The 25,930-nt window shown below is 39.0% G+C and overlaps 2 protein-coding genes across 2 annotated transcripts; one reads left to right on the top strand and one right to left on the bottom strand.

Moving 5' to 3' along the window:
- Nucleotides 1-1,806: 1,806 nt before the first annotated feature.
- On the bottom strand, nt 1,807-3,249 carry LOC146614751 (interferon-induced protein with tetratricopeptide repeats 2-like). The gene is made up of 2 exons (XM_085376652.1): nt 3,245-3,249; nt 1,807-3,106 (listed from the first exon to the last, which is right to left on the bottom strand). Exons 1-2 carry the CDS (start codon nt 3,247-3,249, stop codon nt 1,807-1,809), a joined length of 1,305 nt encoding a protein of 434 aa, XP_085232778.1.
- Nucleotides 3,250-5,099: 1,850 nt separating this feature from the next.
- Nucleotides 5,100-25,675, top strand: pomgnt1 (protein O-linked mannose N-acetylglucosaminyltransferase 1 (beta 1,2-)). The gene is made up of 21 exons (XM_085375477.1): nt 5,100-5,577; nt 6,393-6,495; nt 10,480-10,595; nt 11,261-11,326; nt 11,632-11,745; nt 11,847-11,964; nt 12,590-12,688; nt 14,537-14,664; nt 15,446-15,516; nt 15,609-15,684; nt 16,673-16,756; nt 16,918-16,959; nt 17,445-17,503; nt 19,715-19,787; nt 19,935-20,063; nt 20,420-20,545; nt 20,706-20,770; nt 20,861-20,905; nt 21,008-21,143; nt 21,232-21,341; nt 22,929-25,675. Exons 1-21 carry the CDS (start codon nt 5,458-5,460, stop codon nt 23,008-23,010), a joined length of 1,962 nt encoding a protein of 653 aa, XP_085231603.1. The 5' UTR covers nt 5,100-5,457; the 3' UTR covers nt 23,011-25,675.
- The last annotated feature ends 255 nt before the right edge of the window (nt 25,676-25,930 follow it).

Below are 25,930 nucleotides of genomic sequence, written 5' to 3' on the forward strand. Positions count from 1 at the left end.
CCAGCAACAGGGAATACTGTGATTTGATTGTTTGGTAGGTATATAAAATCCCCCACATTAAAACGCCTTTACACTTTGCAACATCTTTGATGTTACACAAAATCATGGTCAAAAGTCTGAAACTGCATTAAAAATGACCTGAAACTAAAAAAATTTGATTTGAAATAAAAAAGAAAATGAAGCAGAAAAATTGTGAAACTAAATAAATGCAAGAAAACAATTTATTCAAAGTAAAATAATTCATGTTTTCAACACATTTTTATTTTATTTTATTTTTTTAATTTTTTAAACTTCAAAACTTAGAATTTCTGTGTGAAATCGCTTGTTTAAATAAGTTTTAACCCTGATTTAGCTCTCTAGTTAGCTAGCCAGTTAGAGGAACTCAAAACTCCTCCTCATACGACGATAATTTTCTAAAAACATCACATGCCTTCAGAAATACGTATTTTCTTTTTTTTTTTTACAATTTCACTTTTCTATGATGTTTTTTCATTACATTAAGCTAAACTACTAAGGGATACTTACTGTAGGGTCTTACAGTATTTCAAGCCAGACAGCCTCCCTCTTTGTGTCCTTTGTCAGAGTGGCATGAAGAAAGACCGCCCCTTTCCCGCTACTAATATGTCATGTTCCTGGGCAAGATTTGATTATTTTTCCAGCTTGTCTGTTTAAGCTTCTTTTAGTTTAATTTATTACCTATTCTTCCAAATTTAGTATACCATACACACCTTGGCCCACATTAAATCATAAAATATATGATTTGATAAAAATTAAAAGTGTAGGACTGTGAAAAAAACAATAATTGGATATTTACATTCATTCAGTTTATATTGTTAGAATATAATAGTTAATATACACTTAAACACAAACACATTAATCCTGAACTGCTTGTTTTAGATCCTGCTTTTGCTGGATTTTGAAAATAACACAAAAACAGTGCACATTTTTAAATATTTAGTGTTTTACACATTATATTAGAATTAAAAAATGTTTAACTTATTCTTTCTAAGAGTGGACCAGAGCTTTTTCAGTAATTTTACACATTTATTTCTTACAATTCAAGTCCAAAAAGACGTGGTCACAGAGTTCTTTCTTTCTCACAGCAGCTTTTTCTTTATCATGTAGAAAAGCAGTTAAAGATGTGACTTCTTTACACTAACAGAAAAAAGGGTGTCACTGGTCCACTTAAGATCAAAGTGGCTTTATGTGGCCTGTAATCAGTTTGATACCCCTGATCTGCTTCAGTCTTTGTCGATGTGCACATTTTGTAAACTGTCTGTGAGAAGCTGAGGACAGTACTGCTTGAAATCCACCGTGCAGCTGCTCACTTCTTTTTTTGCATCATGAGCCCGTGCCAGCTTGGAGATGTTCGCTGATCACTCTGCATTCCTTTACACATAACTGTTATGATCTCATTTCAGAAGGTGTCATACTGTTCCAGATCATTTTCCAGTAACTTCATTTGATTGTCTCAGCCGCAGAGGATAACAAGAAACAAATACAAAAGCTCTTAAAAAAAATTATTCAACCTTTTCAAAATTAAACCTTTTATGTAAAACACAATTAAATGAATGAACAAAAAAAAATGCAAACTGCAAAATTTGGGTAAGAGTCAGCAACATTAATGGAACAATATTACAATCAATAAAGTTCTTTTTCAGGTCATGTATGTTCTTGTTACTGTTATAACAATATCTGAATCAATAATAATTTATTATTAGTTTCGTTGCAAACATTTAGACTGCCAGCATAGTAAATGTTCTTTATCTTTATTCTCTTTCTTCTTCGTAACTTTAGTGTGAGCTCTTACTGTTGCAGCTTGATTAGAAATTCCTCTATTTCTCTGCTACCATATTTTTTAGTGTATTTCTCCAGCATTGTAATGCTGTTTTCACGATGGAAGGATTGGTGTGGTATCACTGCTGCCTTCTTGTGATATTCTATTGAATTTTGTCTATCAATCAACTTTCCGTTAAAATATAAATGTTTTGCATATTTGTTGTAAAGCATTTGTTGCTCCTTATATTCCAGGTCACTTTCTAGCAGTTCATTGTATATCTGGTCAGCTTTGTCTTGCTTATTTACCTTTACATACATGTCTGCAAGAGTTATTTTCATGTTAAGTGAAGAATGAGGGTAAAGCGAAATCACCTCCTTACAGAGACTGATGGCTTTGTCAATCATGCTGCGCTCGAGCAGATTGGTCCTTGTCTGCCTGGAAAAGATCCTACTTCTGTAGCAGTTCGCAGCACACCACTTCAGGTAACGTTCATCTGGATGTCTTTCCAGAGCTTCTTCTATCAAATCAATAGCTTCATGTACAGATAAATATTTACTGTAAAGCATAAGTACCGGATTGATACCACTGTAGCTGCTAACTGGCTTTTTTAAAACTCTTCTGGCCAATGTGCATACTTCATCTTTCATTTTTGTTCCTTTTTGAGGACATGCATCAAGGTAAAGAGCAGCAAGGTACAAGTTCTCTGGATCGTGTTCTTTGGCGATTCTCATTTTTTCCACGATGGCATGGTCGCTATTGTTATGAGCATTCACTAATGCTAACACATAGCTGGTCCGCCATGCCACCATGTCAGGCTGCATCCTGATGGCTCTCTGGAAGTAATCTATAGCCAGCAGCTTTTTTTCTTTGTTGAACTTCATCAGGGTCCAGGCTTTTTCTGCAGAGATCTCTGGATGGAGTTCATCCTGGGATGGAGATGGGTATTCATTCATCAGTGCATTAATTTTTGACAGGTAATTCTGACTTTGTACTTGTTCTCCCTGTTGGTTGTGTAGCCAAGCCAGGTTCCCATAGTTCACTACCAGCCAGGGACCCTCATCTGATACTGTGTTTCTCATCTGACGGAAGGCTTCTGTGGCTCTGCTGAAAAAACGCAGGGCATCTTCACTGAAGCCCAGCTCGTAGTGAATGAACCCCTGCAAGTTATAAATGTGACCCAACCAGCTGTACCCCTCTTCGGTGCCAATGTCCTCCAAATTGTACTTGAGACGGAAAAGTGTGGACCTGCTACAGTCCAGATTCCAGTTGAAGTGGCACTGCAGAGCCTCCAGTTTGGACTCCAACGTTGACTGACTCTGAGAAGAACTATGGGGATTCAAAATTAAAACAAATGCACATTCAAGAAATATAATGTTCTCTAAATATTCAAATCACATACGCCCCCCTCCCCCCCCCAAAAAAACAAAAAACAAAACAAAACAAAACAGAAAAGCTGCTACTCACCTCATCTTCTAACTCAGTTGCTTTCTAAATAGCACTGGTGTCCTTTCTTTGGACTGTTTCTTTGGGTGTGGCACCATAAAAGTCAGTCATGTTTAACTTCTGTACTGTTGTAAATGATGAACTTTGAACTTAGTGAACTATTACTTCTCATGAAAAAATACCGCCACGTGTATGTTTAATTAGGTTAGCAAGATAGGTTAGCAAATGATTAATTTTGGGTGTTACCCAAAGTATTAGTCAGGAAACTGAAGTGTTGATTGCATACTTTTTTGATTTCTTTACCTGACGTAAGATATTTTAAGCCATCAAAAGGCTAAAATCCAGGTGAGGTCATACTAGATGATGTCTAAACTGAATTCCTCTTGAAATTATTTTTCAAAGTCATTCCATTCAAAGTGCAGTTTAAATAAATGAAGTTCACACAGTTAAAGGCTGAGCCCTACCCAATCAACTCTATCAAATGTTTTTTCTACATTTAGAAACAATACTGTGGTTTCAGTGTTTTTACTGTGTCTATCAAATTAAGTAATCTATGTTTATTCATTCATCTATGTTTATTATTGGGCATACTTTTCAGGGCTTCCAGATGAGTCTTTAATGGCACATATAGTCATTTTTTAATTTATTTTGACTGGTTAGCTAGAAATTGTCCTAATTTGTTACCATGTTCTTGGAAGGCATCCCTTCTATGTATGGAAATAGGGTGTTGGGCCACCCATCACCGGTCATTCGGTACCTTTATATACGAGCTTGGATTATAATGCCAGCAGTCAGACTTATTTCCAGTAGGTGGTTATAAACTGCAGCAGTAGTGGGATTAAGAAGCCATTTTTATTTAATCTTGTTGTCTCTTTTTTATTGGTTAGGAGCATAGATAATAAAAATTGTCTTTCTTTGCCTTTTATTTTCAGTTAGGGAAGACGAGGGAACTTAAACCTTTGTTTGCTGTTTTGGCATTGTCCCAAATAAACTAGTGCCAGGCATTTCAGTTGTTCTGTGAAGCTGGCCTTTTCTTATGAGTTGTTGGAGTGGGGAGTTGCACCTCATCTCATTTTTTTAATTTTCTGTTTCTCAACATATATATATTTTTTATTATATTTTATATATACATGAGTGTTACTTTATGTGCAATTTGGAGTTTTTTCTATGTACAATATTTAGGATTCCATTGCCAGTAGTGATGTGCCGCTGTTATCTGTATATGACTAAAAACACTTGAAATGTATTCAAATGAAAGTCTGTCTCTGCAGTAGTCATCATTTTGCACATGGATGTTTAGCTTTAAAATATGTGACCTCTCTAAACATTAGCAACTAAGAAAACTTGGCAAAAGGTGGCCTGGTAAATAATAAGTAAATCAATTTTTTTTTCTCCTATCCAATTTGGGGTCATAGGGGGCTGGAGCCCATCCTGGCTGTCAGAGTACACCCTGGCCGGGTCTAGAGTCTGTCAATGGTCTAACATGGACAGACAGCCATCATGCTTACATCCACACCTACAGCCAATCTAGAATCACCAGTTGGAGTTCCTGGAGAGATCGTGCAAGCTCAACACAGAAAGACTGTAAAAGCTGCAGTGCTATTTTGTTGTTGTTGTTATTGTTGTGACATTTCAACTTGAAATACACAATGCTATTGCTCCCATTAAGTCCTTCTAAGTTTTAAAATACGAAGGAAAGCGGGCTCTTACTTACCTTACTTACTTTAAAACAAACAAACAAATTAACGTCAATCATAAGCGTTAACTCGAATAACAACCAGTAGAGGGCAGAAATACACCAATGTCTTTTCTGCCTATTTAAAAAACGAAGAAGGAAGAGGACCTCTGTGACGTATTTTGCTCTGCGACAGAAACTGTGTATGTTGCGGTTTAAAGCTACTTTTCTAGAAGCAGCTGCTTACTATGGAATATAAATGACACTACAAGACTTACTGATGACTCCGTGATTAATGATGTTCATACGCAAACAGAAAAGAGGCGGCTGGAGCATGTTAAAGCCCCGTACAGTCACATGGCAGTTTGGTGTCGTCGGCTAAACTTGGTGACTATTTGTGCACAGTGCCTTTTTATTCGCGTCTCTTGTTTAGCTCAGATGAGCATGTAAGAGTCAGCCGTGTTTTGGTGGTGTGGAGTTGTGCATGTCCCGGTTGCAGAAAGTGGAGGAGAGCAGGCGGAGGGCGTGAGCTGTGTCCAGGCGGCTGTCGGTGTCCGGGATGGAGACCTGGACCCCCAATCCCCGAGCTAAGCCCTTCATCCCCCGTCAACAGAGGAGTCTCTATCTCACCTGGAAATACAAATTGACCAACAAGAGGACGATTCGCCGGTTCTGTCAGGTAAATACTGATAGAGCTCAGCAAAAGAGTGATGTTGCTGCTGTAAATCAGTAAAGTAAACGTATTGTCCTGGAGAATTGTTCTGTTTTCTCGCTTATTTTGCATTTAACAAGCCACATTAGCTCATATTTAAAGGTTTCATATTGCCAAAAAGTTTTGGTAAACGAAATGTCAGGTGCTCTTTCAAAGTAAAGGCTGCAAGACATATCCTGGCTTGATTATATCAGTGCCCGTTCCTAGATGCACTCACTGGGCACTTTGAAGGTTACACGTTACTCGTACTGGGTTGGACCCCTATTTTCCTTAATTTTTCATGGCATAGATCCAACAAGATGCTGGAAACACTCAGTGATTTTGATTTATATTGACATGATGGCATCACACAGCTGCTGCAGATTTGTTGGTTGCACGTTCATCTCAATCTCCCATTCCACTGCATCCCAAAGCAATCCACTGGATTGAAATCTGGTAACTGTGGAGGCCATTTGAGTACATTGAGATTATTGTCATGTTCAAGAAACTAGTTTGAGTTGATTTAAGCTTTGTAACATGGTTTGTTGTCCTGTAAACAGACGTCAGAATAAGCACACAGTAGTCATAGAGGGAGGGATGTGGTCCGCAATAATACTTGTTGGGTGTCGCATTTAAATGACAGTAAAATAAATACCATCTGAATCTCACAACAGAAATCAAGACTCATTAGTGCCAGTAGATCAGCAATTAAGTGAACCATTTGTAGAGTTTAATAATATCAAAATTAACTAACTACAGACATCAAGATGAACACTGATACATTTTTTTTTTTTATCCTACAGGCCAGTGCCGTGTTGTTTCTGCTGATAACCGTCATAGTCAACATTAAACTCATCCTGGATACAAGAAGAGTTGCCAGTGAAGATGCAGCAGCCCAAGAATATGGTGAGAAACATGTTCACATGTCATTTTACTTATACTTAGTACACTCAGGTTTAAGTGAGTGTATGTATAAATTTGAGCCTGTATGTACGATTTTGACCCTGTGTGGATTGGTGAAAATCCTAAATGAATTCACACTAATGCGTCTAATTCTAAGACTTTAAAGATCTGTGCTGTATAATAACTCCGCAAAAAAAACTGCTACAAGCAACTCATTACCATGACATTCTACCCAGAATGTAGAATGTCGAGTGACCACAGCTTTAGCTTTGAGTTGTAGCAGACTTTTGTGATTAGTAGTATTTCGGCCTGATAGATGGATGTCTCATCCTTTGACATGTTAACTTGAACTTTTTATCTTGATTCGTGATTTCAGAGTAAACTTTAACTACAGTCTTTCACCCATCAGTATACTTGGACAGACGCTGCGATTTTGTCATGGATTTAAATTCAGTTTTATTTATATAGTTTCCTCAAGGTGACTCTATAAAATATCTCATCTACAATATATGTGTACAGTATACAGTACAGTCTATAGTCCCCAAATGTCTAACTCTGTGACTCTCTGGACAGTAATGCAGCTTTCAGTCAATTCCTCTGAAACGTTTACTGTATGTTAATGTAACAGTCAGTATTTAAATATGTACAAAATCAGTTTAATAGAAGAGTTGAGGGTTGATCTGTCTGTTGCTATCTGACATATTCACTAGGGGTGCAACGATACACAAAATTCACGGTTCGGTTCGGTTCGATACTTTGGTGTCACGGTTCGATATTTTTTCGATACAAAAAAATGTTCATGCCTTTTTTAATTTGTAATTTATTAAGATTATAAATATTTCTTTTAACTCAAAAATACAGTTTTTAAATGAGATGTTGCTGAAACAACAAAATAATAAAAGAATAAAGGAGTTTGGAAACGAGTTTATTTCAGAGAAATGTCCTTTTCCAAAATAAAAGCTATGCTATACCCTTCTTCTGGGGTAAATTCTCACGAGCATATTGAACATATCAGGTCCCCATAAAATGAACCACTCTCTGATGGACCTCACCTCACACACATCTTCTGGAGTGCTAGCACTTAGCTGCATATACAACAAAAACAACTTAAATAAAAATGTATTGCACAGAAAGGCCTTCCTAAATATATTTTTAAACATTTAAAATGTTCTAAAAACAAGATATCAACCACATACAGTTCTGCATTGTTTGGGAATCCCTGATGGTATTTTCTATTCTTGGCAGAATATAAAACAAACACACCCAATCCCTGACATGAAAAATTTTTTAGAACCATGTTCTATAGTGTACAGAAAACACATGAAAACTTAAATCTGGTAAAGCTATACTTCACATATTTTCTGTTGTGCAGACTTGGCACCATGTAAAACAAACAAACAAAAAAAACACCATGTAAAGAATAAAAAATAAATACAAATAAAAGCTATTCTATACCCTTCTTCTGGGGTATATTCTCAGCAGCATATATAACAAATCAGGTACCCATAAAATGAATCACTCTTTAATGGACCTCCCCTAACACTCATCTTCTGGAGTGCTAGCACTTAGCTGCTTATACAGCATAAACAACTTAAATAAACGGTCCTGTTAAATACAAACCAAAACATAGTTTACTCAATTTCCATGTTCTTCTTCAGAAAAATTAGGATGTCCACATGTTCTGCTGACAGTACAGATCTGCTTGCTGTGACAATGTCACCTGCTGTGGAAAACACCCTCTCACTTGGGACAGAGGTTCCAGGTACAACCAAGTAACACTGTGCCAACTTGGAAAGATGAGGGTACAAGCTGTGATGTTCCTTCCACCATCTCGGTGGGTTATCATCTGTGGGAATGCAGTCTGCTAACCTGTACAAGTTAATTTCCTCCTCTGCCACTTCGGCTGCAGACCTGGTCCTTGGCTTCTGTGCAATGAACAGTTCTCCAAACAACTCCTTCATGGCCGACTTTTTCTCTGGTGGAGATGCTGATGGTGAATCTGAAGAGTTTGCTGCTTGAGTCTCTGCGGAGGTCGCAGTTTCTGTGGTGCCTGCAGCTTGGTCCTGAGGAAATATAAACAACCAAACTGTTAATTGTATTTGTTTAAATAATATTTATAAATGAAGCAGTAGCTAAATAAAATTTCAAAAATAAAAAAAAAGAATACCTACTTGTTCAATGCTCAAGACAAGTTCTGTGGCGAGTGCTCCATAGACTCTCAGCTGAGTGACATCATCAAAGTGTCGCAGGGACTTGAATCGAGGATCTAAAGCTGTGCACTTGTGTAGGTAATTCTGAAGGGCAGGATCAGCGTATCTCTTCTCCAGGTCCTCTCTGATGTTTTTTTTTTTACATCTCTCACTGCTGGGCTGTCATCACCAGACTGCGCCATAGAGTTCAGGATGTTCATTTTAAGTGGTAGGATCATGGATGCTGTTGGAGATGACGCTTCACACATCATGACTGTCACAGTTTTTAGGGTTTTCATGACTGTGACAAGATTTTCAGCCAGTGCATGTTCTTCCTGAGTTAGATTCTGAATGTTCTTCATACTCTTCTTCACAGTATTGTCGGCCATAGCAGCAAACACTGCAGCTTGCTGTTCAAGGTATCTTTCCATCATATCATGAGAGTTCCACCTAGTTGGAACATCTTGAATCAGTTTTTTTTTCACTAAGCTGCAGCAGTTGCTGTTTTTTCTTAAACACATTGCATCCTGTTGTGCTTCTGTGAAAGAAGGAGACAATTCTTCTCATCTTTGCTAGGAGATGGGGAAACCTTCTGCACTGCCATTCCTTTCTGAGCAGTTATATTAATTGTATGTGCAAAACATCCGATTTGTGGCCCCAGTCCAGCAGCTGTGACGGCATTAACTATGTTCTTAGCATTGTCAGTAGTTACAGGTATTGTCACATTTGGTCGCACTAACTTCCAGCCTTCCACAGCTTCAGAGAGACCTTTGGCTAAGTCGTCAGTGGCGTGACTTTCGACCAGGCGTGTCTGCAAAACACAGTTTTTCATGTGCCATTCCGGATCAATGTAATGCGCGGTGACAGTGAGGTAGCTCTTGACGTCCAGCCGTCTGAGGTCAGAGCAACAGCGGGTGCTGCTGACACTGCCGTCTCTAATTTTGCTTTTGTCTCCTTGTACAAAGCGGGAACTGCGATATCGGTGAAATAGGTTCGTGAAGGAATACTGTAACGGGGCTCAAGTACTCTCAGCATTTCCTGAAACCCGGTGTTTTCTACAACAGAAAAGGGTCGCATGTCGACAGCAATAAAAGTAGCAATTGCCCTGTCGATTTCTTTTGCCCTCTTAGAATCATGCGCTAACGGCTGTCTAAATGACTCTGGCAAAGTTTGTAGCATGTGTGTTTGTTGTTGTTTTTGGCTGCCTTCACTCGTCTTTGCACTAGGGTGATGTCGGCGTAAATGTGCATTCATATTTGTTGTTGCCACCGATGTAATTAACCATGGCGTGGCACATCCGACATACTGTTGTAGTTTTGTGCACAACGCGCTTACCATCAGGGTCATACTTCACACGAAAGCCAAAAAAGTTCCAAACGCCAGATTTCAATGACTGTGGAGGAGGTTCAACTTCGGGAGGCATTAAGGCAGTTGCCATGTTGCAATGAGCTTAGCTTCTGTCTCGCTAGCTTGATTGAATGCATGTGGGTGGCACTCAGTGGATCTGTGCTCGACAGTGCAGCCTAGGCGGAGTAGTTGAACGCAGATTCACTGAGCGCTCAACACAGACAGCATCGTCAGAAGAAAAGTTGATAAAATAAATTAAAAAATTGTTCGATACACATGCGTACCGAACCGAAAGCACTGTATCGAACGGTTCAATATCGATACGAGTATCGTTGCACCCCTAATATTCACCCATCACTCATTAACCTTCTGATACACGGTGTTCCATTAAAGTGTAGTTTTATTATGAAGTGCATCATTTTGATCTTGATGTTTGTTTTTCTCTCTTTAGAGGATGTTATTCCTAACATGGAGACAGCACGCAGGCCGGCTAATGGACGCAAAGTCCTCGACATTGAGGTGTACTCCAGCCGCTCCAAGGTCTACGTGGCAGTAGATGGCACCACGGTGGGTGATTAACTGGTTAACTGGCTGATGCCTACTGACAGGTTACTTGAGACATCCTGCTTTAATACTCAAAGGGGCTTAGCTAATATAACAGACTCACACAACAACAGAGGGTTTGGTCTCACTAACTTTCCAGGTGCCTGAAGACAACAACAATCTTACTCAGACCAAGTAAGCTGCTGCTTGGGCCTCTCACCATCGCAGTTTTCAAGACAATCTATACATCCTAGACTAATCTTTCCTCCCACTAACCTTCATTTTGTTGTTAGGTTTTCAGTTGAATTCTATTTTGTCAAGGGAAATATTGGTAATGCAAGGTGTTTAGATTTTGGCTTTTTAATGTCATTGAACTCATGTTCAAAATGGTAATAATCCTTTATAATGAATTTGGTTAATGATAGACACAAAGCGTCAGACTGTTTCTTCTGGCCGAGCATTCACATGCCACATTTCTCACAGAATTATATTGTATTTAATAAATAATACCATGTACAGCAACAACAATACAAATTAGTCTCCAGTAAGTTTCTCATCACGTGGATAACTTTACCATCTTAGACTGCCACTGGCAATGAAGTCAGTGTGTCAGACACTAATAAGATTAGTGTCTGACACACTTGGCTCAGTAAAAATATTGTTTTTCTTTATTTTACTTGTTCCTGCAGGTGCTGGAAGATGACATGCGAGAACAAGGCAGAGGGATCCATGTGATAGTTCTCAACCAAGCAACTGTGAGCATGTGCTGCTTATTCTTCATATCATGACGCATGTCTTTCCACTGGCAACTCATATGTAAATATAACAAACTGCAATTACTGTACATACTAGAGGTAGGAGGAAAAAATGGATGCATCATATTATGATTTTTTGCTAATTGTGTTTCACTGTTTTTATAGCTGTATTTATCACAATACAAACAACGTTGAAGTTAAACTTATCAAATGTCAGTAGTAGATTTTTTTTTTTTTTTAGCAATTTCAGATTTTTCAGTAAGTGTGTGTGTGTGTGTGTGTGTGTGTGTGTCTGTCTCTCACAGGGTCATGTGATGGCCAAGAGGATATTTGACACCTACTCTCCCCATGAGGATGAAGCCATGATCCTGTTCCTCAATATGGTGACTCGTGGTCGAATCCTCATCTTTACCATAAAGGTCAGGAGCTTCTAACTATCTGAGGAGTGAAGGGGATATTCATGTTCCAGTCATAAACCATACCTGTAACTGTGTTTTTTGGGGGCTTATTTGTCCTGCAGGATGAGGGCACATTCCACTTGAAAGATGCTGCTAAGAACCTGCTCAAGAGTCTGGGCAGCCAGGTGTCCCTCAATCTGAGCTGGAGAGACATGTGGACTCTAGTGGTGAAGAAAGGAGGTAGAAAAGCAGACCTTCATTTTTAACAATGACATTGAGGACAGCCATTATACAGGAAGAGCTTCACTAAATCGATCAGTCACAAAACATCTGAGGAGCTGGGGAGAATTATGATTGGTTGTTTAGAAACATTAAGAAGATTTGATTATGAGATTTCACAAAGTCAGCCCAAAGTGCACCATTTTATCGTGGATTGACATATGAGTTTTATTTTATTTTTATTTTTTTTTTAACTAGAATCAGCCTAGATTGTTTTCAGGGCCACTACAACTTTACTGTGTATGACTGAAAGAAAGACTTTTTTTTGTTCTACATATTCACATTTGTGTCTTGACCTTTGTGCTTGAGGTGTTGTCACTAATGGCTAAACACTTTTTCTTAGGCTGAAATTAATCATCTTTGATTTACAAGAAACAAAACAGATGGATATATTGTCTGTGCAGTTTTTCATCACTATTTTCTACATAAACTTGGATTTTGTTGAGAAGTTATCAGTATAAACCATAAATAAGGCATCTTTGATCAAATAAATCAGTCAGTAGGGGGGAAGAGACAAAAGGAAAAACAAGAGTTTACACTTGCCCTGAGATTACCTCTCTTGACTTGATGTTGTTTTTGTGTTCAGGTCAGGTTTATGGAGAGAAGCATTCAAAGTCTCCAGCTCTGTCTACCTGGGGAGACCCAGTGCTGCTCAAGACTGAAGTGCAACTTACTGCCTCTGAAGGTAAGAGCCAGTTTTAGCATGCTTGACAAAGGGTGAAATATTTAAACTTGATTCCCCTCTCGTGCACAAAATGTTATAAAAAAACGAAAAGACTTGTAGCTTTTTTTTATGAATAATCTTTTGAAAGTGCGATGACATGCAGTAAAAGTTGGGTCCTTGAGAAAAAAGTCAAAGTTGGGGATTTGCTTCTCCTTATATTAAGATCTTTTTAGTCCCAATGGTGTAGGGACCAGATGGGTTAAAAGTTTGAGACAAAGACTGTATATGAATGATGGTTGAATTCACCGGTAGTTTTGGATTTCACATTTTGTAGGTTTAGCATGAGCATTTTGGCCACAGTTGGGGAAACTGTAAAATGTAAATTTAAAAAAAGATGATGATTTGAAGGTCTCAAACACATTTTATGCACAAAATAACACAAATGTTAAAACTGAGAAAAAATATTAGTTCAAACCAGTTGCTGAACTTTGGGGAGAGGAAAGTTGCTCATTCTTGTTTGATACAAGAGCCGAGCTGCTCAAAAGTCTTGTGTCATCTTTGTTGTATTTTTCATTTCATCATGTGTCAAATATTTTTAGCTAATTAAAGGTCTCGGCTCCAGGCAGGCCAGTTCAACACCTATAATTCTGACCAATGTATTTTGCGGTTTAGCATTGTCTTGCTGAAATAGGCCTCACATGGAAAAAAACGTGTTCTCTTTGAGAGCATATGTTGCTCTAAAAGCTGTGTACACATTTTAGCATTAATAGCGCCTTTTCAGATGTGCAAGTTGCCAGTTCTAATGCACCCATCTATATACCATCAGAGATGCAGGCTTTTGGACTGAGTGCTGATAACAAGCAGGATGGTCCCAGTTCTTTTTAATCCAGAGAATGCAACGGCAGCCATGTTTGCAAATAATAATTTAACATTTGGATTTGTCTGACAAGAGAATAGTTTCCCACTCTGCCTCAGTCATTTTACGTGAGCTTTGGCTCAGAGCAGAACACAGCATTCCTGGATCATGTTCATATACATCTTCCTCTTTTGCATGATAGAGCTTTAAGCTGTATTTATGGATGACACAGATGCAAGTTTGCCTCTCAAACATGTTCTTTTCAGTCATGTTGCTGGCCTGTTGACAGTTAACCTAATGTATTGCAACATGTTCCGCCTGCTCTATCTTTTTAGTATTATTTACTTCTTCAGCCTTTTTCCCCACCCCAACTTTTTTGGTGATATAGAAATCGGAATACTTTATGAATCGTCTGTGAAGGTTCTCAGTCATCCAGGTCATCGTAGTCAAAGGAGCTTGCAAAGAAAAGCGTCTGGACTTCTTTAAGTTGCTTGAAGACGTTTCACCTCTCATCCGAGAAGCTTCTTCAGTTCTAAGGTCAAATGGTGGAGAGTCCCAGATATAAACCTAGTGGGAGAAACCCCCCACAGAGGGACAAAAGGACCCCCTGATGATCCTCTAATCGCCTGAGCCAAGGTGTGAAACTGGGTGTGGGTCCCAATCAGCCAGAGTTTCGGGTGTGTTCATTGGCTCAACTCTGGCTGATTGGGACCCACACCCAGTTTCACACCTTGGCTCAGGCGATTAGAGGATCATCAGGGGGTCCTTTTGTCCCTCTGTGGGGGGTTTCTCCCACTAGGTTTATATCTGGGACTCTCCACCATTTGACCTTAGAACTGAAGAAGCTTCTCGGATGAGAGGTGAAACGTCTTCAAGCAACTTAAAGAAGTCCAGACGCTTTTCTTTGCAAGCTCCTTTGACTTTATGAACCCATAAGAGAATAAAGTTCAAAATAATTTTATATGTTACAAAAAACTGTAAAATAATTTGGGATGTGTTCTTATGTTCTGCAGAGGCAGAGTGCCACTGGGCAGACACGGAGCTGAACAGGAGGAGGAAACTCTTCTGCAGCAAGGTGGAAGGATACGGCAGCATCTGCAGCTGCAAAGATCCGGCACCCGTAGAGTTTAATCCTGACCCTGTAAGACATGTAACAGACACGACTCTTTAGTTTCACCATGTTTTTCCTGCGTGGGGAAGCACAGGAATGCCAAGCTGTAAGGAGGGAGTAATGTCCTTGCATCAGTCAATGATATTTATTTATTTTGCTATAATTTGTATGGTTTTTTTGGTCTTGGATGAAGACAGAATCCCACAGAAGTGAGAGTAGCATTTGAGCGAGTAGTGAGGCACTGAGCACACTTGCTCGTATGTTTGAGTATGCTCAACTTCACTGTCTCGATGATACTTCCTGTGCTGCTCTGTAGTGAGCCCAGGATTTTGGTGTTAGTGCTCTTCAGGCTCAGTTAGAGTGACCCTCCAGTTTGCAATGGATCTCCACAACAGAACAGAACACACTGTCATCATCTGCAGTCCAAAATGGTGGAGCTGGAATTTGTCTGAGCATGTTGCGAGGGACTCAAGACAGTTGAATGACATAAGGGGCCTCCATCCGACAAACAAGCCCGAAGGATGCCACAGAACAGGAAGGACTGAGTTAGCTTAGAGTCCAGTAGTAAAACAACCACTTCTTAGACAGATGGAAAAATAAAGGTAAATTGACGAATTTACCTGGCCAGCTGTCCGAATACATGAGGCTGTATAGTCTATGTAAAGTGTCATTGTTAAAATGCTCATATACTTGGATTTAAGTAGTCAGGTGTATGCTTTACCGATTCTTGTCTTCTTGTCCACTAATTTGAGTTTCTTGTGTGCAAGTATAGATTCAGTATGATCACATTTTTACTGTTTCGTCATTGCAGCTCCCCATCAATAATGTTTTCAATGTCCCAGTGGCCGTTATTGCAGGAAACAGACCTAACTATCTCTACCGGTAAGATCTGAAAAATACTCTTCTGTCATACAAGGAAGTAATAAATCTCTGTCAAAATATAACTAAGTGTTTGGCTTTTTGTTGTTGTTTAGTATGCTGAGGTCACTTCTTTCAGCCCATGGTGTTAACCCACAGATGATCACAGTCTTCATTGATGGATATTATGAGGTACCTTCATTATTATTATTGTTATTATTATTATTATTATTATTTGTTTATGTATGTATGTATTTATTTATTTTGATTGCTGCAGTTTACTTCTGCCAGTGATTGGGGTGTACCTTTGCTGGTGTTAGGTCATGTGACTATCAAAGTCATACAATTTTAAGATCTTAATCAACACATCATATTTCAATACCTTATTTTAAACAAATACAACAACCATAATTTTATTTGCAGAAGTCTTTATAGATAGTTTAGGTATCTATATATCTTTTTCCTTGTCAGAGACTTTGAAGTTATTGATAACTTTTTACACCTTGGCTGTAAGAGGCTGATGCGGATTTAGTGTTAACCTGCCGGGCAGGCAGCGTTGGCACCGAAGTTGTGAACGCGATAACTCAAGTAACTCGTAGGAATTTGAAATTGATAATATTGGTGCTCCTAATAAAAATGTTGGATGAGTTTGAATCTCAGTGACCTCAACCTCAAGGTCAGAGGTCAAGTTTTTTTTAGAAAGCCTTGTGAATGCAATAACTTGAAAACAAGGCTTTTGAAATTGATACTATCTCTAGGAGACGAAGGGGTACCACTGACCACTGCCCCCCAATTTTTAATTTTTTTAAATTTTTTATTGGGAGTCTGTTTGACTTATAACGATCACGTGTGTTTTACCAAATGAATGAACTGAATCTATAAATTATCTTGTTAAATGTTAAAAAAACTAATTAATCTCTACAGTGTATCCTCGTCATAATTACCACGAGAGTAGGATTAAACTGCATCCTTTGTGAGATTAAAAGAATTTAAACTAGAACTACAGAAATCTGTTTTTTGGATGTTTTTGTGTTTTCTCTTTAGGTTTCTATTTCTTTTAGAAACAGAATTGTCATTTCAGGTTATACTCACCACCTCAGTGGATTTTGTTCAGGGAAACAGTTTGCAAATTATTAAAGAATCTTTTTGTAGCTCTCAAACATCTGCCTTTTTGACTCAGGAGCCAATGGATGTTGTTGACCTGTTTGGACTGAAGGGAGTTCAACACACACCTATCAGCATCAAGAATGCCAGAGTGTCTCAGGTAAGCAACAGCTTCTCATTCAAGGGTTAACACATAATTCAGAGCAGTACAAGCATAGATTTTAAAGAACCAATGTTTCCTTTACAGAAACGTTGAGCAGTGTTGTTATTAAATTATTCTTTGTTACTGTGAAACTCAAACATCTCTTTCCTCAATCACAGCACTACAAAGCGAGTCTGACAGCAACCTTCAATCTTCACCCAGTAAGGACCAACATCAAACACTCAGCTGTATCATGTTAATGCAGTTTGTTATAACTCTTATTTGAATTTTTCATCTTTTATAATAAGTGCATTGTACAGCCTCAATTTTACATTGCACTTCAGCATTTCTTTAATTAAGAAAAAAAACTATTTGGCACGTCCAAACAGAGGTTTCACAGTGCACACTCAGTTGCTCCAATTCATTTGTTTCTCTGACCATCATAACTAACCTGCAACTTAACCAGAGGTAAACCCTCTAACATAAGTCTGAATTGTAACTGTATACATATAAATTTCTGCTTCCACTCAATATTAATGAGACTTCTGAAACTCTTACTGTCAACACTGACATTATGATTTTATGCAGTGAACTCTGTGAATGCACTGTGGGTGTTTTAGTGTGTGCAGTTGCCTGGGGTAGAGTCTGTATGCACCATATGTATGCGCTCATTAGAGTTTGTTGTGTCTGTTTTATCTTTTCCCAGGATGCTAATTATGCCATTGTACTAGAAGAAGATCTTGATATATCCATTGACTTCTTCAGGTATTTCTTCCAGTCTACATTACCACTACTAAAAGCAGCCAGATGTCCATGTTAGTTCCAGAAAAGGGCTCTTACTGATTGATATCTAGTCACTCTCTACTGACAACTTTTTATGCAGCTGCTGTTTTTGGTTCTTAACCTGGTAGTCTCATTCTGTTAGACTCTACTCATGCTTATGCTTATGGAAGCTGTGCTAAAAATTCTCCATTATTTCAGAGCAAAGTCCCTTTAAATTGATTTTACATTTAATGTTATTGTGAAGTTTATTTAATTGCTTATGTATTACTTAATTGCTTCAGTGTAGTAAGCTGTAAATGCTTTAAACTGCTGTTAAAAGTTCAAAATGTACGCCCCTTACACTTTTTCTTGCTTGGCTGATTGGTGACTCCCCCCTTGTATTGTCCTGAGCAGCCTGGAGATCAGGCTGGCTGGATGATGATTAGAATGAAGAATAGGCCTAAACAGAAGTTCACGGTATTCCACCATCTTGAATTCTCCCCCCCCCCCCCCACACACACACACACACACACACACACTCAGTGCCACACCCGCCAAGGAACAGACTCTGATTATTGGTGATTCAGCAACCATAATAGATTGTCTTCCAGGGGAAGATATCATACGGGATATCATAGTGTGGCTCAAGCACGTTCATCATAGTTTAAACCCCTTGTTTTGCACAAGGGAATACGGCCTCCCGTCTGCAGCTAAACACTCCAGTAGCTTTTGTAATAGCTTTAGCCCGGTCGGATTGGGCGGCAAAGGGCTGCTTAAATACCGCAAACTCCTCTGCTCCTCCACTTGGACCGCTAGCGCCGGCCATAACTATCGCTTGACAGACCCACCACGCGCACCATACACATACCTTTTTTCCTCCTTTTTCGGAATAACGTGCGTGCCGAACCGTGGAGTGGGTTCGGATTACGGATCAACCGTGATCCGTTGCACCACTACATCTCTCTGTATAATTTGTGATCTCTGAGCTTCTGTACTGAGACGTTATTAAAATTACAGTAAAAACTGACAGTCCTACACTTGTATCTTCGTCCTGGCTGCAGCGGCAGTGAAAGAACGCACCAAGGTGCACGACCGGTCAAAACGACATCAAACCAGCAACTTGCACCAGTACTCTAGTACTTCCATATGGGAGGGTGGGGATGTGAAGCAGAATCACGTCATAAGACACTTCAGGCCCATTGAATAGAACTCTGTATTTTCATTTTTAACCTTGGAGATGAACTCACAGTGCACTTTCTTGTGAAGGTTGCTTGTTTCAGTCCTCTCATAACAAAGCCACCTTTGGGTTTGAATGTAGGCACACATTAAAACTGGTGCTCAATCTCTTTCTCCAAGAGAAAGAGAGCTTGTGCATTAAATGAGATGCTTACTCTTAAGGACCCAAATGTATGCTAGGAATATGTGTCCAAACTGTGTGCTGTTGCTTTTGCAGCAAGCTGTGGTTTATAGTTAGCCACAATTTAATTAAGAAATGATGAGGAGAGAAAGTGGAAATACATCTTTATTTTTTTGTTAAAGGAACTTTCTGCATAGCATCCTCAGCTCTTCTGTGAAATTTTTAAAGATGTTTTTGATTCTATAATGTCAGCTGAGACGGCCCTTTAACACGCTGACCTGCAAGATTCACCACCAGATGGCAGTAGAGGGCAGTGATAATAATGCTCTGCTCTGTTAGAACCTCTAGCCTTCCTTTGTTGGACAGGCTGTGCTTTGAACTGTGTGTTTGCTGCTGTGAAAGCTCCAGCTTCCCTCCTGGGCTGACCAATCTGTTTGAAGCTCTGACTTCAATAGTGGAGAAGAACTTGCGGCCATCATCTGTGTTTGCGCCAGTTTGCTTTTGAGCTTCAAGCTTTCAGTTAGAGAGCAGTGAAATTAAAGCTTGGTTCTATTGACAAAAACAAGCCTGTTATTTCTTCTTTATGTCCAATAGTTGTAGTTTCTTGAAGGAATATCTACAAGTCCAGTTCAGAAGCTCCCCGTGTCAGCTGTCAATCACAGTGACCACTTGCTATGAAAGGTCTGGTAGAAAAGCTCAGTGTAATCTGTTGAAGTACCAGAAAAATGTTCCTGTTCAGTGATCAGACGTCTGTATGTTCGGGTCTTCTGTTTAGATCAAAGTTTTCTTCATGTTTTTTTTATATTCAGTCTATTGTCAGAAAACGGTTACATTATCAATATTTTCTGTTTCTGTAGCTTTCTGAGTCAGACCATCCACCTGCTGGATGAGGATGACAGCCTGTACTGTATTTCAGCCTGGAACGACCAGGTGAGTGCTGACTATCATCTGTATTCCTTATTTTCACACTTAAGTGACTTCACTATTTGACTTCTCTAAGCCTGCTTTTCATGAACATTGTCCCGCCAGTCTTTGTTATGTAGATGATAACACTCCCCTATATGTGGTGTTGATCAGGGCTATGAGCACACAGCAGAGGACCCGGCCCTGCTCTACAGGGTGGAGAGTATGCCCGGCCTGGGCTGGGTGCTGAAGAAAAGCCTCTACAAAGATGAGCTGGAGCCAAAATGGCCTACACCCGAAAAGGTGCTTGAAGTTGTCTTTTCTTTTGTTGTGATATTTATCACCGATTGATTCTTCCAGTGGTCATAAATAGATATGTGAAGTGAATAATCTTCAATAACTTTTAATTATAAATAAAGTTTGTCATTTAGAAAAGTGATTAAAAGGAGCTGCATGAAAGGATTTTTAATATATTGTGTTGTTGATTTTATTGTCATGTTGTAATTCTAAAAATCTTGAATAATATCTATGTAGCCCTTAAAAAGAATAGTGTCTAGCTGACAAGTAAAAACAAATGCAGGAACACGCTGTGCATGCGTGTGAGGCCGTGGCGAAAAGATCGTGACTAAGTGCGTGCCTGCGCTCTTTCTGGCTTGTAGCTGTGGGACTGGGACATGTGGATGCGAATGCCAGAGCAGAGGAAAGGCCGAGAGTGTATCATCCCTGATGTATCCCGCTCCTACCACTTCGGTATCATCGGCCTCAACATGAATGGCTATTTTCACGTAAGATCTGAAAGGAAAATGCTTTTTGTTATCAGCTTTTCATTTGTGTATTCCTGACACAAAGCGACAGGTCTGAAGGCAGCACTAGAGCAGTTAAGTCAGCTGTATCTTTTTAGCCCGCTGTTAAAGATTGCTGTTTTTGTCTTATCGTGTCACATAGGAGGTATATTTCAAAAAGCACAAGTTCAACACTGTTCCCAATGTACAGCTGAAGAACGTGGGCAGGTGTGTACAGCCATGTGATTAAATGCTATTGTTTTTTTGTAAGTAATCTGGCTACATGGTGACAGACTTGGTTTTAATTGGTCTTCACAGCTTGAAGAAAGATGCTTATGAAGTTGAGATCCAGAACCTGCTGAAGTGAGTACAAACTCTGGCATCACTCAGCGTGTTTGCTTATGGTTGTTGTAAACCACAAAAAGTAAATTTTGTGTGTGTGTGTGTGTGTGTGTGATATTCCAGAGAGGCAGAGGTGCTAGACCACACCAAAAACCCATGTGAGGACTCATTCCTACCTGACTCTGAGGGGAAGATCTACATCATGTTCATTAAGATGGAGTCTGAAACAGACACATCCACTTGGACTGAGCTTGCCAAGGTGGTCATATTTACATAAGTGGTCTTGCTTGTGATTTTTACAGGCAGTGATTTAAGCCCTAATAAATTCAATCATGTCTCTTGTTTAGTGCCTGCACGTTTGGGATCTAGATGTTCGGGGATACCACAGAGGTCTATGGCGGCTCTTCAGAAAAAGGAACCATGTGTTGGTCGTGGCTGTTCCGATCTCCCCGTACTCGTAAGTAACTCTCAGATTATATGTAGCCCATACCTGTAATCTTTCTGGGAAAACAAGAAAGTCAGAGATAGAGACATGGAAATCATATGACCATTATCTGATGGTTTACAGCAGTTGCACCCTAAAGCAGTGTGAAACAAGATGAAACATTTTCACAGCCCTAAGAGGAAACCGTAAAAGATCCTGTTTATTACCTAAGAGCAGCTTCTGTTTGTTAGAGCAGCAGGTTCTGTGTGACGGCCTGTAAATGCAGAACAGAAAATGGAGATGGAGAGGGATGCAAACAGCAGAGATGTGGCCTGGTTGTTACATGAATAATTCAGGGTTTTCAACACAGTGGAAACACAGGCAAACAATGACCTTTTACGTGACAGGAAAGGGAGAAAGGAAAAGTTTCAGGTACTTTGGATAGATAAAGGGCTATGCAAATAACTTATGCAATCTAAACAAAATATTGTCTCTGTTTGCTGCCTGCCTATGAAATCAGGCAGTCAGTCTGCTATCACCTGCAGTCTTCTGTTGGAATGGATGTATTCAGGTCCAGGTCTCAAGTGTTTGGCAGTCCAGCACACATTCTGTTACACAGTTGGTATTTAGCTTTGAAATGCTTAGAAGGTGCATTCTCCTAATATGTAGGCTAAAGTTTTAGCCCTATTGTTGATATTTTGGTGAGATGCTGCATCTTTCACTTGTTTATAGTTAGATTGATTCTCATAGCAACACAAGGAGCAGATTTATTAATTGTAAACATGATTAAGTGAAGGATCTAAGAGTTCATGTGGGAGGTACTGGTTACAACTGGTGCTTTTAATGAGAAGAGCATTTCAGGAAGGCAGACTATTGAAACACTCCTGAGTACCCTGGCTCATTTCTTTTAAAGAGGTACCTTGTTGGAGGGGAGGGAATAATTCATAAATAATTAATTAGCACCAATATTTGAAGAAAATGTTTGATTTCCTTCCATTGCCCATAAACTTAATTTATATAATTATATAAAGGTTATATAAACTCCACCTCAAGACATGATGTGAATACGATAGGATACAAAGAAGCAAAGTCACTCCTGCTGCACTGTGCCAGTCATCAGAGGGAGAAAGGGAATTTATTTCAAAAGTAATATGATAACTCCTGTGATTGTTTACACTTCCTTTCTTCAACCATCCAATTGTTTTTGTTTTATAAAACTTTATTTCAGTAAAATAACTTTAAGCCCTTTAACAGAATCTCTAGTTGGAGTGAGAATTTTTACCCTGTTTTTGCATTAATTACTGATTTACTGATAATGTTTCCTATCAATATATGTTTTCTTTGTCAGTGACCACAAGAGACAAAAATCACCATGGTTGATTAATCTGCTTCAGATTCACAACAACCAGAACAGCCAACTACAGTTGCATTCTTAAAGTCTTTTGCTTTTAATTCTCATTTTAATAACCATCTTGGGTAAATTCACACCAGATAAAAAAAACAATTTGCCTTAATTCACTTGTATTTCTGTGTAGGTTCTCTGATCTCTGCTTAATGTTATCATCGCTCCACTTCCTTTTTTGTAACCTCATGTGTACTCTCTTATTTTATTCTGATCAGTGTGAGGAAACCAGCGAATGTCACTCCCATTCATTTAGAGCCTCCTCCTAAAGAAGAGGGAGCACCGGTGGAGCAGATGTAGATCTGATGTTACACACACACACACACACACACACACACACACACACACACACAAACAGAGACTTCAACAAGCCCTGGCCTTAACACTACTACTTCTCTCCATCAACGAACATTAATAATCCAGCCTGGGGCCCAGAGCTACAGGTCTGTCTTGGGTACAAGAGGATACCTGGGACACAGAGTCTATTTTTTATGTTGGAGGAAGAATTAACACTACAAACAGCACTGGTGAGTCCGTCCAGCAGTGATGGTAAAACTAGTTATAGTTAATTGTGATTGTTCAACCACAACAGTGTACAGCTGCCAACAGCTGTGTCTTTTTGTGGATCGATCACTAAGCTACATCTTTGACAGAACAGTACAACTGACATAAACACACTGACCTGAAAGAAGGCAGTGCTCCTTATAGTTTGGTATTTTAACTACTGAGTGTTTGTCCATTTTTGTACATACATTTTAACGAATCTCTATTTATTTTACATCTGTCAAAAGTTAGTGTTTTTTTTCTAAATAAGAAAATCCACTTTGATCAAGTTCAATGCATTTTTAAGAGTCTGACTTTTACAATGAAAAAATGTAAGTGTGTGTGTGTGTGTGTGTAAAATCTAAAGGTTGGCATTTTTCTCAGCATTAGATATCGAGTGTAAAAGCCCCATGGGTTTGTACCGTTATTGACTGTATAGATCACTTGCCTCGGATTAGTCTTGATGATGTAATCCGAAAGGTGGCTGAGAGACAAAAACCTGAAAAGTCATACTTTTAACATGTGCTGCATCTGAAACCAGAGAAATTGCAAATGCTGTGATGTTAATGTGTGCTCACCTACAAAATGATGCACATTGAACAAATCACTTTAAATTCGGGCAGTTTTTTTGTTTGTTTGTTTTTTTTAAGTAAATTAACCTTTTTCCATGTAATTATCTGTTTCTGGCATAGTTCACTACTGGCTTTTGCTCTGTCAGGGGAAAAAAAAGCACGTGGCCCTTCCAGTACCAACAAGTAATAATTGACACAGGAACTGAAAATCATAATTAACAATCATTAGGAACGAAACCTTTTTGTTGTGTACCCCAAAAAAGGAGGAAAATCCGTGTCTAGGATCAGATCTAAATATGCAAACGTGTGCTAAACAAACAGTTCAGGATATTTGTATCCTAGCACAGCATTTACGTGTGTACGCATTTTTTTTGTTGTTGTTTTGTTTTGCTTTTTCCTGAAGCAGACGCACTTTTTTTCTGTGCTTGCTGCTGTTTTTGATATACAAGAGACAGCGGCAGCTGCATAAGGTGCTGAACGTTCAGTTGCTTCTTTGTTTCCTGATTGAACAGTGTTCAACTACTGAAGCTACTAAAACTGAGCTCAACACTGTTACTTTTCACACAGCCATCCAGTCACGTAGGAGAAGGGCTCAGATAACAAGAACACCTGGTATAAACACTAAAGAACCGAGTCAATTTCTCTGCTTGTACCAAATGAAATCCCCAAACTAGCACTTTAGTCATATATTAATTAGATCATTGTGGGTCAGACATCACAGCAGGCAGGTACTTGCAACCAGCTACTTCCTGGAAGCAGCATGTGTTAAAAATGTATTTTTTCCCCCTCCTAATTTCTTAGTGTGCGTATAAATTTTGGTCTCTCTCAACCATCCTGGAGGCCAGAGGCTCCACCACTTCCATCCACTGAAGGTAGCAATGTGAAAAGAGTACTAAATCTTCGTTACATATATTTATCTGAGTTTCTAATTGCAGTGTTCTTCATTTTTAAGAGTAGTAAATACGTGAGAAGATTTATTTGATAATCTCACTGGCCGCATTCAATGCCCTGAGATGCAGCTGAGAGAGAGAGAGTGTGTGTGCGTGTGTGAGAGAGAGAGAGAGAGAGAGAGAGAGCGCGATTTCTCTTGTAAAGCTTTTCTAACTGGTGGTCAAATAGAAACCCAACCCTTTAAGAAAATGTTATTCTTTATGGTAAGACATGCAAAAGCAAACAAAGTATTATCTGCTTATGGATACATTTATTTTGAAAGTCACACTATAGAACTGTCTAAGCATTTATTCACTCTGTACTGGTCATGTTATCATTTCAAACAACTGTTATGGATGTTTCAGGCAATTAAAAATGAAAAGATAATTGAAATATTTGTTCCACTTGAGGTCTAAAAACACTGACTTTTAATCCAGATGTTGATATTCTGCCAGATGTTTTAAAAGAACGTGGAGTTTTCAACCATGTTAACAGAGAGGTGTGAGTGTGAGGAAGAGATACTGGACATGTTCTTACCAGCTGATGTAAGAACGCATTAACCAAATGAGTGTGAATTTTAATTCTGTTAGTATTTGCAGTTATTTGATTGGAAGGTGTTTACCTGTCAGAATGAACCACTGACGTTGGGGCTAAGTTTAAGTCCTAGTGTGTTTCTCTGGTTTCAGATCTCTGCAAATTGTCTTTTTTCCCCCTCTGGTTTGTTCTTTCATTTCACTTTGTGGTGTTCCTGCTTTTCTGGGTTTCAAAGGTTAAATTAAATTGAATCATTGTTTCAATAGCAATACAGTTGATTTAATACTGTGGCAGGATTCTGAAAATACTGGAAAGCGCTTCGTATGAGTGACAGAGGAGGATTTGTGGACTTGAATGCAGTTTGACATGTATGAGTTTCTTTTATCTTGGAGATGAATAAAGATTTTTTTTAAACTCTCATGCTTTTTTGCTTTTCTTTTTTTCCCCCCTCAAGGCTGTACTGTACAATATTTTAATAATTCAGAAATAAAGATTTATTGTGTGTATAATATTCATGGAATAAACCAGAAGCTCTTGTTGTTCTGAGAGTGTGTGTGGGAGAGAGGAGAGCTGCCTCCAGATTTCCCATGAGAGGCATGCAAAGGAACTGGGAGGCAAAAACCACATAGGGAAATGTATGC

The sequence above is a fragment of the Diplotaxodon limnothrissa genome, linkage group LG17, assembly GCF_057381915.1.
Source record: "Diplotaxodon limnothrissa isolate DT_005_m linkage group LG17, D_limnothrissa_male_GT1.1, whole genome shotgun sequence".
In the NCBI taxonomy this organism is placed as follows: domain Eukaryota; kingdom Metazoa; phylum Chordata; class Actinopteri; order Cichliformes; family Cichlidae; genus Diplotaxodon; species Diplotaxodon limnothrissa.

What these genes read in the sequence shown, in the direction of transcription:
- pomgnt1 (XM_085375477.1), top strand. Translation starts at nt 5,458, where the DNA reads ATGGAGACCTGGACCCCCAATCCCCGAGCTAAGCCCTTCATCCCCCGT. An exon ending in TCATTGATGGATATTATGAG is followed by an intron (nt 15,685 to 16,672) that starts GTACCTTCATTA and finishes TTTTTGACTCAG; the next exon opens with GAGCCAATGGATGTTGTTGA. An exon ending in AGAATGCCAGAGTGTCTCAG is followed by an intron (nt 16,757 to 16,917) that starts GTAAGCAACAGC and finishes CCTCAATCACAG; the next exon opens with CACTACAAAGCGAGTCTGAC.